This window comes from Rhagoletis zephyria, unplaced genomic scaffold (assembly GCF_001687245.7).
Source record: "Rhagoletis zephyria isolate East Lansing unplaced genomic scaffold, Rhagoletis_zephyria_1.1 Rzeph_scaffold_07065, whole genome shotgun sequence".
NCBI lineage: Eukaryota > Metazoa > Arthropoda > Insecta > Diptera > Tephritidae > Rhagoletis > Rhagoletis zephyria.
Window position 1 is genome coordinate 7099 of NW_016164148.1, and position 17157 is coordinate 24255.

The 17157-nt window shown below is 35.2% G+C and overlaps 2 protein-coding genes across 2 annotated transcripts; both read right to left on the bottom strand.

The window, feature by feature from the left end:
• Window positions 1-5036: 5036 nt before the first annotated feature.
• On the bottom strand, window positions 5037-11614 carry LOC108373829 (uncharacterized). The gene is made up of 5 exons (XM_017629778.1): window positions 11363-11614; window positions 6968-7223; window positions 5671-6014; window positions 5401-5612; window positions 5037-5304 (listed from the first exon to the last, which is right to left on the bottom strand). The coding sequence occupies exons 1-5, from the start codon at window positions 11612-11614 to the stop codon at window positions 5037-5039; spliced, it is 1332 nt and encodes a 443-aa protein (XP_017485267.1).
• A 1840-nt stretch (window positions 11615-13454) lies between these two features.
• On the bottom strand, window positions 13455-16735 carry LOC108373830 (uncharacterized). Its single transcript, XM_017629779.1, has 5 exons — window positions 16697-16735; window positions 14909-15164; window positions 14214-14557; window positions 13944-14155; window positions 13455-13854 (listed from the first exon to the last, which is right to left on the bottom strand). Exons 2-5 carry the CDS (start codon window positions 15075-15077, stop codon window positions 13587-13589), a joined length of 993 nt encoding a protein of 330 aa, XP_017485268.1. The 5' UTR covers window positions 15078-15164; window positions 16697-16735; the 3' UTR covers window positions 13455-13586.
• Window positions 16736-17157: the final 422 nt, after the last annotated feature.

The window sequence follows — 17157 nt, forward strand, 5'->3', positions numbered from 1 at the left end:
TAAAGTCGTCAAAAGAGTGTAAAGAAAACTTTACTGACTCCTCAGTCACCAACCATGATGGTATGTACTAGTTCAGTCTGGTGGCTCTGCCCGTAGCGCTGTCCTCCCCCATATATATGCCTGCGTCAGGAATTAACCTACTATCTGGGAACTGAGAGGAAAGTTCCATCAGATTTTCTGAGAGAATCCAGTCTAACCGTCAGGCCAGGTGAAAGACAATAATTATTTTTGTACTGCTAGAGGCTTGTTGACCCAGAAAATTTACGCCGTTTATTGTGAAAGGCATTTAGTATCACACTTTTAAACTAAAGCTTTATTAACCCTTTCAGTATAATTTCAATCATTGATTCTAAAAATTTTAAAATATGTACATATGTACGTATACCGGCTAACTCTCGATCGTTCATTTCAAAAATCACATCAACAAACTTGTAAAGCTTTGAGCTTTGCCATCATTCAGGGTCCTTTATAATGGAAATATATTTCAAAACTATGAATAACACTGTGTCACAAAAACAAAAAAAAAATTCAGAACGAAAGAATCGATATACTCACGAAACTAGGGCCATATATAGTAAAACTGCCTTTTTAGTTTTTCACTCTGACGTCATGATTTTTTTTTCAAAGGAAATTTTAAAGATATGATTAATTCAAAAAATTATTTAAAAAAATCAGTGCAGTTTAGAATAACAATATGGGTACCAAATGAAAGAGAAAATTCTGTTGAATTTAAAAACAATAAAGTGTTTTGGTTTACAAGGACGAATAGGTATTGAAAATACGCTTTTGATAAATTTTATCTTTTCAAGTTAATAAAGTTGCAGGACGAAATTAGATGACGTGGTCGTATGTGCATGTATTAGTCACCAAACAATACTTTTTTCAAAAATAAATATTGCAAATTTTCAAGGATATTTGAGGAACAAATTTTTAAAGGGCATTTTCCATACCCATTCGTCTTTATGCACCAAAAAATTCACTCTGTTATAATTCTACAGAATTTTTTCTTTTTTTTGATACCCTTATCTTTATACCACATTGCAATGAATTTTTAAATAATTTTTTGATTTATTTCAATCATATTTTTTAAATTCCAAAGTCCAAAAAATAATTATCAAAAATCAACTCGATTTTTTAGCTGGTTGAGACTTGCACTTTATGGGACTAAAATTGTATGGGCTAGAAAACTGCATACCCAAAAATGTTGTAAAAATTCAGATTAAAAAGTTGAAAATTTGTTAAATTTTCCAAAATTTTGTATAAGGTTTGAAACTGTGATTTATGTATGTGTATGTTTTTTTACGACCGGGCAAAGAATTTTGCTCTCAGCTACCATTTCTTAGTATTGTATATTACATAAATTTCAAAGGTTAGGGACTAGACAATAGGTAACATGAGATCTGTGCGCCTTAATAGCCGTTTGGCTGTCAGTCAAGATCCATATGTTCCGAGTTTCTCAACTTCGGTCCAAATACCGCAATTTTAGCTTAGTTATTTATTTTTTTTATTACGAAACGAATTGGCAGATCATACAAACATTTTGCAGTTAAAATGACTCATAGTGATTAAACTTTAATCTTCAAGCTTAACGTTCGAAAAGCGAATATCCACTCACACTCGCGTAGATAAATCAATATTTGTCAAAATGGCGCAAATTTTCAAGTCTGTCTAACAAGCGCCATGTTTGAATTGAAATCAAGAAATAAGCAGTTACACGCACTATACTCATTTGCGCATACTTTTTATGTATGTGTGCATGCATGTATTAGAGTGCGTAGTAAATAACAACAAATAAAAGTTGTGCAATTTGAAACGCACCACTAATTTTATGAATTCAAACACGAAATGCAACCAATCAGGTGCATTTTGGTTGTGGCAGTAGAAAAAAAAAAACAAACAAAAAAATACGAAAACTCGACTTAAAACCGGCTAAAGTGATTGTTAATGCTACCAAGAGGTCTTTTTCGTAACGATTGACAATCTGCTTTTCATTAAGCGCGTAATTGAAAATTTTATTTCATTTTAGTTTTGTACAAAACAGGTGCGACAACAAACAACTATGTAGAAATATACATACATGCAGCATGAGTATGTACATATGTATGTGTACATAAAGTACTTACGTCAGTACATAAATACTGCATATAGAGAAACGTTAAAACGGTCACGCGATAATGAATTTACGCACCGAAGAAATATGTAGATATTTTAATACAATAGATTTGCAATGTGATTTAAAAATGACGTATGCGGGTTAAACAAATTTATTTTAATAATTGCAGTGCTTTCATCTTTTAATTTTTTATAAGTTTTTTTATTAGCTCAAAATAGATTTTTGCAATGCAATTAATTATTTTAAACACCACAACATCTTAAAATATGTAGCGATAACGCGTTCGTACTAAATACATACATACATATGCCATATACACGCTTCCAACGTTAGACCAACGTTTGAGTAACTAATTGAGCCGAATATTGAGTTGTTTAAAGCTTAATAAATGCATTGCTGAATTGCCTGCCGTTTGGAATCCACAAACTGCACTCAGAAGTGTTGCATTGCACTTGTTGGCAACATGCATGTCGCCGCAACATGTTGCGACTGCATTTGCATACATTGGCGGTATGATGCGGCATTGGCTCACAACTGTGCAATTGAATTGCGGCAATTGACTGTCATGATGCCGTTTCCTGGCATAACGAATGCTGCGCATGCGCACGGTTTCAATTGACATCTGTTATTTGTATGTGTCAAAGTGGGCGAAGCGAGAGAAAAGAAAGAAGTGTAGAGCAGTTTTTTGTATTTTTTTAGCTGCTTTAATCTTTAATTCTAAAAGTGCATAGACACACGTTGAGCTGGTTTGCTCTACAATGTCGTTTATTTGCTTGCGCTATATGTATTTCATCTTGATGATGTTTTTTTTTTTTTTTTGGTTGACGAATAGTCACGCGATGGTCCATTGCTGTCGGCAACATCTGCTGCCGCGCCCAACAGCATCAATTCATTTGCATCGTCCACAACTTGTCAGTCAGTTGCGTGCAATGATGTATGCATGCAGGGCCGGATTGTAGCATGGCACGACGGTGGCCGTGGCCCAAGACCCTCACATTCGGGTGAATGAGTTGTTGGAAAAATTCTTAAAGTACAAAAAAAGTTTTGTCTTCAAAATTTTTGGTAGAATCGGTAAGAACATTTTAGCCCTTGCAAAAAAATGTTATGAACAACTTTACAAAAACTGCTCATCTATAGACCATTGTTTATGTATATACATATTTTTGATGTTTTTACAAGCATGCTCATCGCACCGATTTTAAACTAACTTTCCTATAAGTCAAAAAATCACACCGATTAAATTCCAGTCTGTGATTTGATGAAATTTTTAGCTCATCGAGCGACGAAATTTCCTTGGAACCCATAGTGCGGCAGAGGTTTAGATGGGCCTCAAGCCCTGCCAAGGGGGTTAGTGTGTCCATCCCACACTGCCAATTGGTACTAAATAAAGTGCTTGAATTTCAGGGCGCTGATCATTGAATTGATGAATTGATCCGTTGTGCTTCTGGGCACCGTGGGGTTAGGTCATTTTAACGACAGATACTCACGATAAACCTCGCAAACAGTTGCCCGCCTAAAGTTCACTTCCTAGCAGTATATTTCGGCACCCACTCCCGTTTACCATTTTAGAGCCGTTCTTAAAAACGTCTAGGAATCCACGGCTAGGTTTCATCCTCCTGCGCTATACCTCCTCCTCGATCGTTAGGCGAAAATTTCGTTCCCAATTAAAGTAGTGTGCCATAACTATAATCTGTGCTGCCTCGGTATTCCTATTTGGCCGTCAATATACCTGCGGATTCAGCAGCACAGTTTTCCGCGATTAGGTCAATGGGCGGGCACCTACAACAAATAAGTTACTGTTTGGTGGAGTTTGTTGCGGAGACATCGCATCGTACTTCTTCGAGAATAACGCCGGAAATGCTGTCACATGTTAACAAACTTTCTATGGCCTGAATTTGATGAGGTGGTCTTTGTCAATATGTAGTTTAAACGGGAAGGTGCCACTTGCCACACAGCGCATGAAATAATCGCCCTATTGCGAACATCTGGGGTCTTAATATCTCAACCTTTACGTACATAGAGTAATTATACAAACTAAGTGGAGAAGTCCTTTACAGATATTTAAGACAAGTGAAAGCTTGTTGGAATTTAAGATGACGACTTATTTTGAGTGCTTTAAAGGTTTAAGAACTGAACTGAAAGGTGGTCATATTCAAGAGTTAAGCTTGAATTGATGTCATCAGGTGTCATTGACGGCATCTGCACATGGAATTATAAATAGGTCCGTGACTGTGTGGACTTTTCGCGTTACAAAACTGATATCAATCAAGCCCATCATAAACACTGTGGTGACTCTTTCTTCTCCATCAAAATGAAGGGTGTAGAAGTGGTTGTGGGCACCAGTTCTGCGCACCTTGTTAAACGCCCAGTTGTGTTAAATTTACACTAGAATCTAGGGCCTAGACTATTGAAGAACCCATATCGGAAGTTGAAAGTTCGCGAGACTTAGGAAGACATAGACAGCTTGTTTCATTTTTGTTCACATACTAGTCGTACCAGGCACACTGTTTAGCGAGCAACGATTCAGTACTTGCGTGCTAGCAGGGAGCTGATGGTGGCTTCCGACTGACGTGAACGCACGCACGCACGCACGCACGCCGCCTTCAAAAGGGGCACAACTCAAAATTACACGTTTGTCAGAAAATGCGAAAAAGTATTTCTTAGCACATGATAATCATATGGGCAAGGGAGACTTTACCTTTGGGTTTTTTTTTTAACAAAGTATAACAAATATATGCTCCAGCTCTGTGTGTATTTTTAGCGCATAATTTCAAAAATGCCAAATTTTGAGTTGTGCCTCTATTGAACATTTGGAATGGAAACAAAATGCTTTATTAAAGCTTTGGTGAGCTTTTGATCTACATATGTATGTCTATAAATTGTACAAATATCTAGAGTTCCTACCTAATTATACATATATATTTCATACATAATCGAAACCCTCAAATATATCCAGTTTATGTTCCTGCACCAAGTCATATACATCTTTCAATTGGTTGGATAATTCACGATCAACCTCCTCGCCGCCGCGCTGCAATGTATCCTCTCGTACTTCTTCTGGGGTCGGTGGCTGTGCCGACGCCTCTTCTATTGAAATTATATTTCGATCAACTAACTGCATGAGGAAATGAGATGCGATGCTTGCGGTATAGGGAAAGAGCCGCCAGTACTCGCGGAGTATGGATTCGCGGCTGCAAAATGAAAAAGAAAAAAAAAAAACAAAAACACACAGGTATGCATTTATTTAGGTACAAATCTTGCGCGTCTTCATGACTTTTCTTACATACCTCAAAAAGTGAGGCACTTCGGCTCCCTGTGCGGTCTTTTTGAATGCGGCTATCAGTTTTTCATAATATTCATCAAATATTTGATCAAAGTGTGTGCGACGTACGGCTGCATAGGTGGACAATGAGAGGAAGGTGGCAAAATCTAGCATTGGTGAAGAAACTCGTATGGTTTGTAGATCGAACATCAACGAATCTATCGGCTCTTCGGTGCCCTGTATGAAAAGTGCTTAGAAATGTTAAATCTATTAGCTTTACTCTTTATTTACTTACATTCGACTCCTCATATTTGAAGGCTAAATTGTTGCGTAGATAGTCGCCATGGCACAATGTCACTAGTGGCTCTACGGGTGCAACCATCTTTCGTCCAAATTCTACATAGTTTTCGATAAGTCGTTGATAACGGCGCAAGAATTCCTCATCGATGTCTGGATAATACTTTTGAGCAGCCTTGACGATACGCTCAGCGCCGTATTGCGTCATCAATTTCCATACAGGATGCATTTCGTCTAATTCAAAACGTGGTTCTCTCAGATCCTTTGTTAGGCGCTCGAACTCATCCTGATTTTTGTATCTTATTGCGAAGCTGGTGCCATGGAAAGTACCAAGGTTACTTACTGCAAAAAAAGGTGTAAAATGTGAAGAAAGGAACATAGCGAATGTTTTTTGGTAGCGATATAAATAGTATGCCCAAATATTGGGTCATATGAAAAGTCTCTGCGGATTGTTGCCACTTTGCACAATTCCGTCCAACTTATGTACATATGTGACATTTTAGGATGCAAATGGACCACTTTGTATCCACTATTTAGTTTATGTGACCACTGATTACAAATCTTCAGTCTGGTTTTAAAAATCCAATATGGTGGACAAATTTTTCAAAATTGATTAAATTCGCTCGAAACTTTTTACTCGGCGGTTTTTGGGTCGGAAAATATGAATGTGAACACGAATTTCTAAAATTCGAAATGAGTTTCCAATATGGCGGGCAAATTAAAAAAAAAAATGTTTTAAATTCACTCGAAACTTGTTAGTTGCAGCTTCTTGGGGTTGTTGCGGCGATATTTGGGGAACCATTCTGAAAATTGAAAACAATTGTATGGATGTCGTAAAACCGGTAATCACTTCTCTTCATGAAAAAAAATTGCAATAGACGCACCATTCAACTTTTGATAGCTAATCGCATAAAAAAAACTGTTTTCCTGCTACAGCTAACTGACTTGCATCGACTAGCCAACTTATAAGCTTAATATTTTTTTATTAGTGAAAGTGATCAAAGAACAAAATATGAATCACAGTTATCTATTGTATTGAGAAGTAAGCCATGCCATTTTGACGCAATTCGCATGACTTTGATTTTTATATTTTGGCCCGCTAGTTTAGTTAATCCGACCTGTGTGCGATGGAATTATGAAGCTTACAGAAAAAGTTCCGGGCAAAAGAGCACAGTTAACGTATAATATACTTGATGAAAACTGATTTTCACTAAAATTTTTTATTTTTAAAAATTTACCCAAAATTCGCGGAGACTCCTCATATGACCCTGTATATTAGATAAATGCATTCTTACCAGCTACAAGTGCATGCGCCAATGATAGATTCGCCTTCTGCTTCGCTACGCGCCAGCTGTTGACCCCAAAGTCCTGTAGTACAACGGTGGCGGAATTTTTATGCAATTCTCCAAAGTAAAATCGCGGGGTATTGAAAGTGCTTGGCGCCAAGTTTTCAATTGCGGGCATAATTGTGTTGTAGGCTAAGATTTCATTGCTGAAGAGCGATCCGAATTGTACTAAATCGTATGTTTCTTGCGTTAAGTTTGGAGTTTTCTGTAAAACAAAAGCGTTCTACGTTTCAGATTTAGTTTGTAGAAGTTATTGATTTTTTATAGTCTAATCAAGAGATATGTAGCTCGTAGAAATACTCTCGGCGTTCGAAAGAAGGGGAAAGACAAGAAGAACAATATCCAAAATGACATGCCTTCTGGGGCCTTTGAAGTACTCTTACTGGTATCCTGCGTTAAAAATGAGCACAGAGTCCGCTTGAATTGCGAGCCCGGTCGGACTGGAGATCCTACCTCCGTAAGAGTTTTATAAACAAATTGCATTGCTATGGCTAAATTTTGATGATAGCACTGTAAAGACCCTAAAAATACACAAAAACGCCGAGATACGTAATTTTGGGTAGTAGGTTACGGATCTGTATACCGTTTTTTTTAGATAAGGTTATTTAGTCGTTATTTTCATTTTAAGTTTGCATTGCAAATGAAAACAATTCAAACTTTAACATGGAAAAAGTTACTCATACGCCATGTATGTATGAGTGCGGTCATGTTCAATATGGCGTATAAGTAACATTATTTCCTGCCAGTATTTCATACAAAAAATTATTGCACTTTCACTTAACCCTTGCAAACTTGTTTATTTATCCATCGATTTTAATCGTTAGTAGTGTTTTAAGCCGCAAAGCAAGCAGATATTGGCTAGTCTACACTAATTTATATATTTTGAAAGCCATTTCGAAATCTACTGCAGACTTTCCAAGAATGGTTACAGGCTAAAAAAGTTTCGATATATAAAAGATCAATTCCATACTCAGAACAGACTAACTGTCAAAAAGTTGGTTGCAGGTTTGGATTATCAAAGGCGCAAACCAAATTGGGTAAAAAGGGTTGAATTCGCATAAGGTCCAAATAAAAGGGTTGTTTAAGGAGTTTAACGAAATTTTGTGTATAGTAAACTCCGAGTTTAAGAGTAGAGTTTAGCGTTAAACTCCAAAATGGCCCATAAACTCGAGTTTGTGGCTCAATGACAACGTAATATTACTTTAAGTTAGTTGATAATCCTATTGAAAATATTTTCAAATAAAGATTTCTCAAATACCTTTCGGTTTGTACCCATACTGTAATGTTTCATTTATTTTGTCAATTTAATTGAGTTAAATTTGCAAACAGGTGACAAGCCTCTTCGGAAATATTTTTGACTGTAAGCCTTCCTCAAACTCTCTAGTTTGGAACTCACTTAGAAATATTTTCTTTATTTTATCAATTTAACTGCGTAAAAATTTTGAAATAGGCGGCAATGGTTATCCTTTTTAAACTTCGTAAATTTGATACCCGCATTGCAATAGTTCATTTATTTGATCAGTTTAGTTGAGCTTAATATTTTCAAACAAGTGGCAACCTTCCAAATTTTTGTATCGTTAATGATTCTGGTTTTACACCGAACAATTAAACAAAACAATTTTCAAATCAGTTCAGCCGTTCTCGAGTTTTGAGGCCTGTTTGTACGAGGCTGCACAACTTTTTTATATATATACTCTTTATACATAGATATAGATACATAGATGATGTCCAATGTGTGCTTTCGATTTCAATCTTTGAGCACAAAACAAAAATTCCACATTTTACATTCGTGAATGAACTTTCAGTTTCTCGATTACTTTGCCAATTCCTTTGAGTAATTGAAAAAACTAAAGTACTCTTGCAATTCCAGGTAATGGAATTGAATAAAAATCCTCTCAAAGAAATTGGAAAAAAATTACATTACTAGCACGTAATTTATTCCAATAACAATATGAAATTCCCTGCAATGGAATTAAAAAAAAAAAAAACAATTACATTTGAAATTACTTCAAGGAATTGAGAAAGTAATCGATTCCTTTGCTGTGAACTGAAGGAATCGATTCCTAATTACAATTCCTTGTAATTTGTAATTGGGAGTAATTTGATTCCTAAAGGAATCATCACGACCCTGCTCTGGTGATAACCAGACATTGAACAAACGGCCCTAATAGCTCAGTTATGCATACTTTTTGTTGCATGAGAGTTTTCACATAAGGAATCTGTTAAATGAGCTTTGCGCGTGTATGCGGTTACCCAACGCATATAGCACTTCACTTGAAGAAGTCTTTTGGGTTTTAATTTTTACGTAAAAATGGTATAGCAGTGCAAACTATTTATGCATAACTAAGCTATACGACTTTGGATATGACTTGCAAATTGTCACATTTTATTCTGGTATTGGTATTATACTTTTTTAATCTGCTAATATTTACTTATCGCTTAGTAGCAAACGCACGTGTCACTTTATCTAAAGCTACATGTTTACCGAAAATATATATCTATCTATGTGATGGTTGTGCTAATGATTTTTATAACATCAGATATAAGATAAAATATCAGAAGAGATAGAAGATGAGTGCCTATATTTGTTAGGTAAATACTGAATTATTTCTCGTCATAAAAGAAAAAAATTAAGTTGTATATACTACTCCTTACCCCTTGCAGAGTTTGACAACGAGCTGCGATTATAAATGAGTAGTTACGGTCTTTGAATTTATAGAGATAACTAAGTATGCCATTATTAAGGATGTTCTAAGTAAATTCATCTGATTTTTATGATCTTAAGGCCAATTACTGCAACGATTTATATTTTACATTGAATTTTAAAAGTACTGAAAAAAATGTAATCAAAAATTATACAATGCTACAAAAAAGAATAAAGCAGAAACGCCTGGGTATTTTCTGGCAGGCCTTTTCGGTTAAAACAAGAATCGAATTATGAAATTTGCCAAATACCTGCGAAATCTGAATTTACCGTTAAAAGCTCGGTACACTTAAAAGCCTGTAACTTAGTTGATTTAAAAAGAAACAATTTGGGCCTTTCAAATGGTGTATATGTGAATAAAGAAACCTTAACACATCTGGGTGTATTTATCCAGCAAAATATTTTTTTACTTTTTTGGCCTTTCTTAAATTTTGGTGAGGTTTTTATGCACAATTATATAAGAAACCCATACTAGTCCTAAACTGATTGTAAAATTAAATTTAATAGCAAGTAAAACGAGTGTATACTTTCAAAAATCGGATGAAAATTTTCTTTAGATCTTAAACTTTTTATGAAAATAAAATTTTTGAAAAATAACTTTACAACTCAAAAATGTTTTTTATTCGATTTTTTAGAAAAATTTTGGGCATGCATTTTTATAGCCAATTTAATTTCAGTATAATCAGGTGCAAGTTCGAAGCTGTGCACTTTCTTCGATATAAAAATTGGAGTATATTTGAACATACATAAGTATTTTGTGTGGATGAAAATGCGAAACGTCTCCATAAAAAAAAAATCTCAAAAATCAGCGCGAATTTTGAGGTAGTTCAAACGTTAACTTCAATTTCAAAAAAATCTGCTTGAAATCGTTTTGGAAAAGGCGAGTTCATCGCCCCAGTGCTTATACACACATTTGACCGCAAGGTCATTTGCCCAGACTAACTGTGCTGGGATTTTACCTTAAATTTCGGGCCAAAACAGCATAGAAAGCCAAAACTTTTCTAAACAAGGAATTTTTTCCCAATATTTCTTAGGAAAATTACCGCTATATACACCTGGCATTTCCACCCGAATAAACTAAAATGTCGAGCATTTCTTTATATGGAAGAAAATGCACAACACCGTCAGCCAAAAAGTTATTAAAAATCCAAGTGATTTTCTAGCTTATTGAAATTTGCACTTTAACCTACTAAAATTTAATGAGCTTCAAAACGGCATACCCAAAATTTTTCAAATAATTCTGAATAAAAAGTTTAAAATTTTCGGGTGCAAATGTTAAAGTTTGTNCTGGCATTTCCACCCGAATAAACTAAAATGTCGAGCATTTCTTTATATGGAAGAAAATGCACAACACCGTCAGCCAAAAAGTTATTAAAAATCCAAGTGATTTTCTAGCTTATTGAAATTTGCACTTTAACCTACTAAAATTTAATGAGCTTCAAAACGGCATACCCAAAATTTTTCAAATAATTCTGAATAAAAAGTTTAAAATTTTCGGGTGCAAATGTTAAAGTTTGTTGAATTTTCATAATTTTTGTACGAAATTTGAAATGTGGGTTTACATGGTTAAGTCCTAGACTTTAATCAGCTGACCACACGGGTATGTACATATATCTAGTGTATCGCTTCAATTTACTTACCTTAACAATGATTCTATTAGTTACTGGGCCACTATCGCCTTCCTCTAAAATGATTACTGCGCGATAACAAATGGTCAACATAAATGCTTCTTCAGCGCCAATGAATTTCACCTGTACATCGTGTATTTTGACTTTGTCATTTGTATCGCCACGCAACGAACTATCTTCCCTAAAATGTTTATTTTTCAAAATTTCTGGCAATAGAAAATTCTTTAGCCACTCGATCTCGACTTCAGCTCTAGATTCCTTCATCTCATATATATGTATATTTTTTTCATACAAGTTTTCAAATCACAAGTTACCGCTTTACTTCTATGTGTACCGTTATAATGCTTTGAATACCCGCGTACGATGCTTCGCCTGCAACTAAACTGGTTGAGGAAATCTTAAGCAATTTATTTGAAGATTTTTTAATCAAGATACGAGTAGCAACAAATGCACAATGTGTTGATATGAGAGCATACGGTCAGTGTTGCCGTTGTGGTAATTTTTTTGCGAAAACTGGTATTTTTTGTATTTCCTTTTCGAATTTGGTAACTTTGTTATTTATTCTTTGGTTTGGTAACTTTTTTGGAATTTTTATTAGTCGTTACCTCGTCCATAACTTTACTAAAGTTAGTATTGTATTACTTCTAAGTTTTAGGTTTATACATATGTATATGTAGTCTCACAAAAAGGTTCCAAATGTGTCAAATCGCTTGATTTCGGTGGCCTAATGAAATTGGCTAGCCGTGCGCACTTAGATAACGTACATGCATATATTTAAAATAAAGAGCTGAAAAGCTCTGAATGCCTAAAAAACATGATGTGGATGCCTAATTATACGATACATATGAATACCTAGCTTTTAACACGAAATAAGCTTGGTAATTTGTTGTTGATTTTTTTTCAGGGGATTTTGGTAACGAATATTGTGGCAACACTGCATATGATGGATGTGATGAGCATTGATAACACAGTCGGATACACAAATTTTATCTCAGATAAGGCTAGTTGTTTCTAATAGATTTCTGAAAATGTGAAAAATGTGGTAGGTTTTTCTTCGAGGTTTTGTTTCTCTAAAAACTATAAAAAGTATTTTAAAGAACATCTCTCACCCCTTCACATGTCGTTGAGTTTGGTCGAATATGTATCTCTTTTTCAATCGGAATTTTTTTTTTTTAATTTTCTAACTCCTACGATGTATTTTTTTTAAAAGCTATAAGCAAGAGGACAATAATGAAATTGCCTCATTTCTAGTATCTCGGTGAGCAAGAAGATATTCAAGCAAATTTGCCGAATTCACAGCTTTAATTGTAAATTACAGTTTTTTTTTAAATCACCTCCCAGTACAAATTACAGTTTTTTTTTTTAATTTGATGGCATTATTCATAAAAAATAAAGTAGGGTTTAAAGAGCTTTATAAATTGACGTTTTCGTAAATTTTTTAATTTATAAACCTTTGATAAAGCTACTTTATTTTTTATGAATTTTCCAAAAATGCCCTCGTTTTTGAGGGTTAAAGTGTTTTTTTGATTAAAAATACCGTTTCTTCTTTGGGATTCAGAGTTTTCTAAAAAAAAATCTGGAAACACTGTATTCAAGCGAACTTAACGCGAATTCTGAGCTCAGATTCGAATTCAGCGAATCTCTGTTAGAAATGGCTTCGATGGCCGAGGGTGAGAGCGCTAAAACTAGTTGCGGACCGAGGAATGCCTGGTCTGAGCCAATTCTCTTCAACAAAGGTACGCCACCCCTATAGCATTTAAAAGACACAAGTGCTTAAATCTCTCTTTGTTATAATTTGTTGATAAAACCTAAGGTAAAATCCCCCTTGCCCATGTGACTAGCATATGATAAGAAATAATTTTTCGCATTTTCTGGCGGTCGTGTAATTTTGTATAGGTCCGACACCTTATTACTCTAGCATTCGTTGAAAGATCTCCGTACTTGCTTCCGCAGCACTGTAAGGTTCTCATTCCATCAAGGTGTGCACGCTTTCTGGCCATACGTCAGAGAACAGGCCTTCGTAAGGGGCTTAGCCATTCACGCCAACACTTAGAATGGAAATTTTGTGAATTCAAATAGGAATCCAAATAAGAATATAAATCACGCCATAATTACATATCGCAGCAAATGCTTTATTATGCAAAATGGAGAATCTTTACTATGCTGGAACTTTGCTCAGATTTTGGTCTACAAATTGTACAAATATTTAATTTCTACCTAAATATACATACAGGTTTCATACATAATCGAAACCCTCAAATATATCCAGTTTATGTTCCTGAACCAAGTCATATATTTCTTTCAATTGGTGGGCTAATTCACGATCGACCTCCTCACCGCCGCGCTGCAATGTATCCTCTCGTATTTTTTCTGGGGTCGGTGGCTGTGCCGTCCTTTCTTCCAGTGTAAATGGGTTTTGATCAACTAACTGCATGAGGAAATGAGATGCGATGCTTGCGCTATAGGGAAGGTACCGCCAGTACTCTCTGAGTATGCATTCGCGGCTGCAAAGTGAAAAAAGGTAAATGTATTTACCAAAAAAAAAAAAAGGAAGATACAAATATTGTGCGTCTGCATAACTTTTCTGGTGTACCTCAAAAAATCAGGCAGTTCGTCCACCTGGGCGGTCTTTTTGAAGGCTGCCATCAGTTTTTCATAGTACTCATCCAATATTTGATCAAAGTGTGTGCGACGTACGACTGCATAGGTGGACAATGAGAGGTAGGTAGCAAAATCCAGCATTGGTGAAGAAACTCGTACGGTTTGTAGATCGAACATCAGCGAATCTATCGGCTCTTCAGTGCCCTGTATGAAAAGTGCTTAGAAATGTTAAATCTATTAGCTTTACTCTTTATTTACTTACATTCGACTCCTCATATTTGAAGGCTAAATTGTTGCGTAAATAGTCGCCATGGCACAATGTCACTAGTGGCTCTACGGGCGCAACCATCTTTCGTCCAAATTCTACATAGTTTTCGATAAGTCGTTGATAACGGCGCAAGAATTCTTTATCGATGTCTGGATAATACTTTTTTGCTACTGTTACAATACGCTCTGCGCCGAATTCCATTAACATTCCCCACTCAGACTGTATATCTTCTGTTGCAAAACGTGGTTCTCTCAGATCCTTTGTTAGGCGCTCGAACTCATCTCGACTTTTGTATCTTAAGGCGAAGCCGGTGCCATGAAGGGTACCAAGGTTACTTACTGAAAGTAAATAAAAAGTGAAAACAAGAAACATTATGTGGTTTTATAAGAGCTAAATATGTACAGTGGCGGGAAAATAAATAGGGACCCGACAAATGTGGCTATATTTTTTGTGTATTAGCAAAAACCAAAATTTCAAACTTTGGACAAAAATTAAAAAAGTTCGGCAAAAAAGCAAATTTTTTAGAAAAAGTCATTGAAATTTTTATAAATCTTGTATGAAGTTTGAAATTATGATTTGCATGGTTTTTGCTAGGTAGCGAGCTATACATTTGTAAAAAAAATTTAATCGTTGGTCTGCCACTGTATATACATTCATACATATGTATTAGGTAAATGCAGTATTCTCACCAGCCACAAGCGCATGCGCCAATGATAGATTCGCCTTCTGCTTCGCTACGCGCCAGTTGTTGACACCAAAGTCCTGTAGTACAACGGTGGCGGAATTTTTATGCAACTCTCCAAAGTAAAATCGCGGGGTATTGAAAGTGCTTGGCGCTAAGTTTTCAATTGCGGGCATGATTTTATTGTACGCTATGATTTCATTGCTGAAGAGCGATCCGAATTGTATAGCGTCAAATGTTTCCTGCGGTAAGTTTGGAGTTTTCTGCAAAAAAAAAAAAAAAACGCAGTACCTTTTTAGACAGAATTTGTACAAAATTATCGCATTACCACTGTTTTCAAACACATTTTTTTAGTGCAAAATTTTCCTTTAAAGGGCAGATGTGCATATTTTAAAAACAACTTGAAAATTAAGTGGGTAGTCTGTTTTCCCAGTGGATGAGAGAACACAAAATTTTGAAGTTCTGTCCCTTCAAGCATTTAAGTTATCTCTTCGCTTTTATGAACCAGAGCTTACTATAGGGTAAATATTATCGGGAGTTGTTATATTGATGCGAAGCCACGTCCGAGTGGGAAAATCGACATGCTGTTCTTTTTCTATTGGGGGTTTCTTAAAACACTGGAACTGTGAATGAACGAGCCACATTGACTATTCGGCAGATTTGTGGATCTTATTTAAAAGCTGGTTAATTTAATATAAACTTCTCGATCCTTCGTTGATTTTCTCTAACGTAATATTTTTTTTTTTTAACCTTCAAAGAGCGCGTTGTATTATGACTTCGTGACCTGGAACACGCTATGCTAGGTTCAACAATCGCCTGCTGGTGTTCCTACATCACCCGTACATAGGTCTAAAAGTTGGGCTCTATTCCTGTTTGAACCAAATAGTGGAATCAATAATTCTTAGCAGTGGCTGTATGTATGTATATAAATATTGACATATTAACAGGGCATATCGGGCTAAGTCTTTGGCAAAGAAAATTTGTAAGACAGTAGTCAAGAAAGCTCCTTTGGCAACTTTCATGCTGAAAAGCTACTTTGACAGAAAGCTTTTGAGCATGTTGCAAAAGGAGATGCCATATTCTTAGCGCTCTTCCAATAGTCGAAATGGCCGAGTGAGCGGTTAATTAAAATTTTATTTTTGTTTTTTTAAGTTAATTTTCTTTTAGTTTACATATGTATTATTAACTGACTTCCGAAAACGAGGTTATCAGTTCGTCGTAATATTTTTTTTATGTATGTTACCGCATAACCGATTTCCATAATTATTTTTTTTAAAGGAAAGGTGGTACCTCAGATGTGATCCCATACTAATTTGGTTTAGATCAGATCAATGGATGGATCATGAAGAAATTGACGGTACTCTTAAACTCTTAATGAAATTCGATTTTGTTTTTTTGCTTCAAAATTACTTGTTTTTTCTTTTTCTAAGTTGATTTTGTTTCTTTTTTACAAGCTTTTAATAATTTTCACCTGTGTGTATTCAAATCTTGCAGTAAATTTTTAGCCAACTTCCCGATGAGTTAATGTTTTGAAACTTCAAACTTATGCAGCTCAGAAATATGAAATAGGTATCGAGATATTTTCAAAAAGCCGGTATCCGGTGCTACACCCTTAGTTGATATGTACATTCATTGTACTTATTTATGTACATAAATATACATACAAATCTAATCAATACTGACTAGATTGTTATCATAAAATATGCAGCTTTTGTCGCTACCTATTTATTTGTTTTTCTACAATTATAACACACTTCTACTACAGATTAATCAAAAAAAATAAAAAATTACTGACTTGCAAAAATTGACGAAATTCTCAATTGCTCGTACACACGCATGGATGAATATATAGTTACAAGTAAATCCAAGTACTTACTCGATACTTTTATCAATTTACCAAGTATTTTTGTACTCGATATTTTTTACTGCGATCCAAGTAGGTATCGAAAAAAAAGCACTTGTATCGGAAGCGCAAAACTTATTATGCTTCAGCATCTTCTTTGAAAAGCAACTCATTAGAGGAATGGGAAGATATGCGCGCTACATTTCCGCAGCTATATATGTACATCTATCCCTTGCGAGAGGCTTTTCTCAAAAACAGGTACAACTATATCAAAATCTTGAAACCTCCTTTCAGGAAAACACTGGGAAAAGTTGATGTTTTTGGAAAATATAAGAAAAATTATAACGGCAGATACGAGATAGAATAGCAGAGTAGATAAATAGAAGATTGATGGTTATTTATGTATGTAAAGT

Bases quoted from the DNA above. Each gene is read 5' to 3' on its own strand.
- LOC108373829 (XM_017629778.1), bottom strand. From the start codon at position 11,614: ATGAAGGAATCTAGAGCTGAAGTCGAGATCGAGTGGCTAAAGAATTTT. The intron at 5,613-5,670 runs GTAAGTAAATAA...CTTTTCATACAG, and splicing joins TCAAATATGAGGAGTCGAAT to GGCACCGAAGAGCCGATAGA. The intron at 5,305-5,400 runs GTATGTAAGAAA...TTCATTTTGCAG, and splicing joins GAAGTGCCTCACTTTTTGAG to CCGCGAATCCATACTCCGCG.
- LOC108373830 (XM_017629779.1), bottom strand. From the start codon at position 15,077: ATGCCCGCAATTGAAAACTTAGCGCCAAGCACTTTCAATACCCCGCGA. The intron at 14,156-14,213 runs GTAAGTAAATAA...CTTTTCATACAG, and splicing joins TCAAATATGAGGAGTCGAAT to GGCACTGAAGAGCCGATAGA. The intron at 13,855-13,943 runs GTACACCAGAAA...TTCACTTTGCAG, and splicing joins GAACTGCCTGATTTTTTGAG to CCGCGAATGCATACTCAGAG.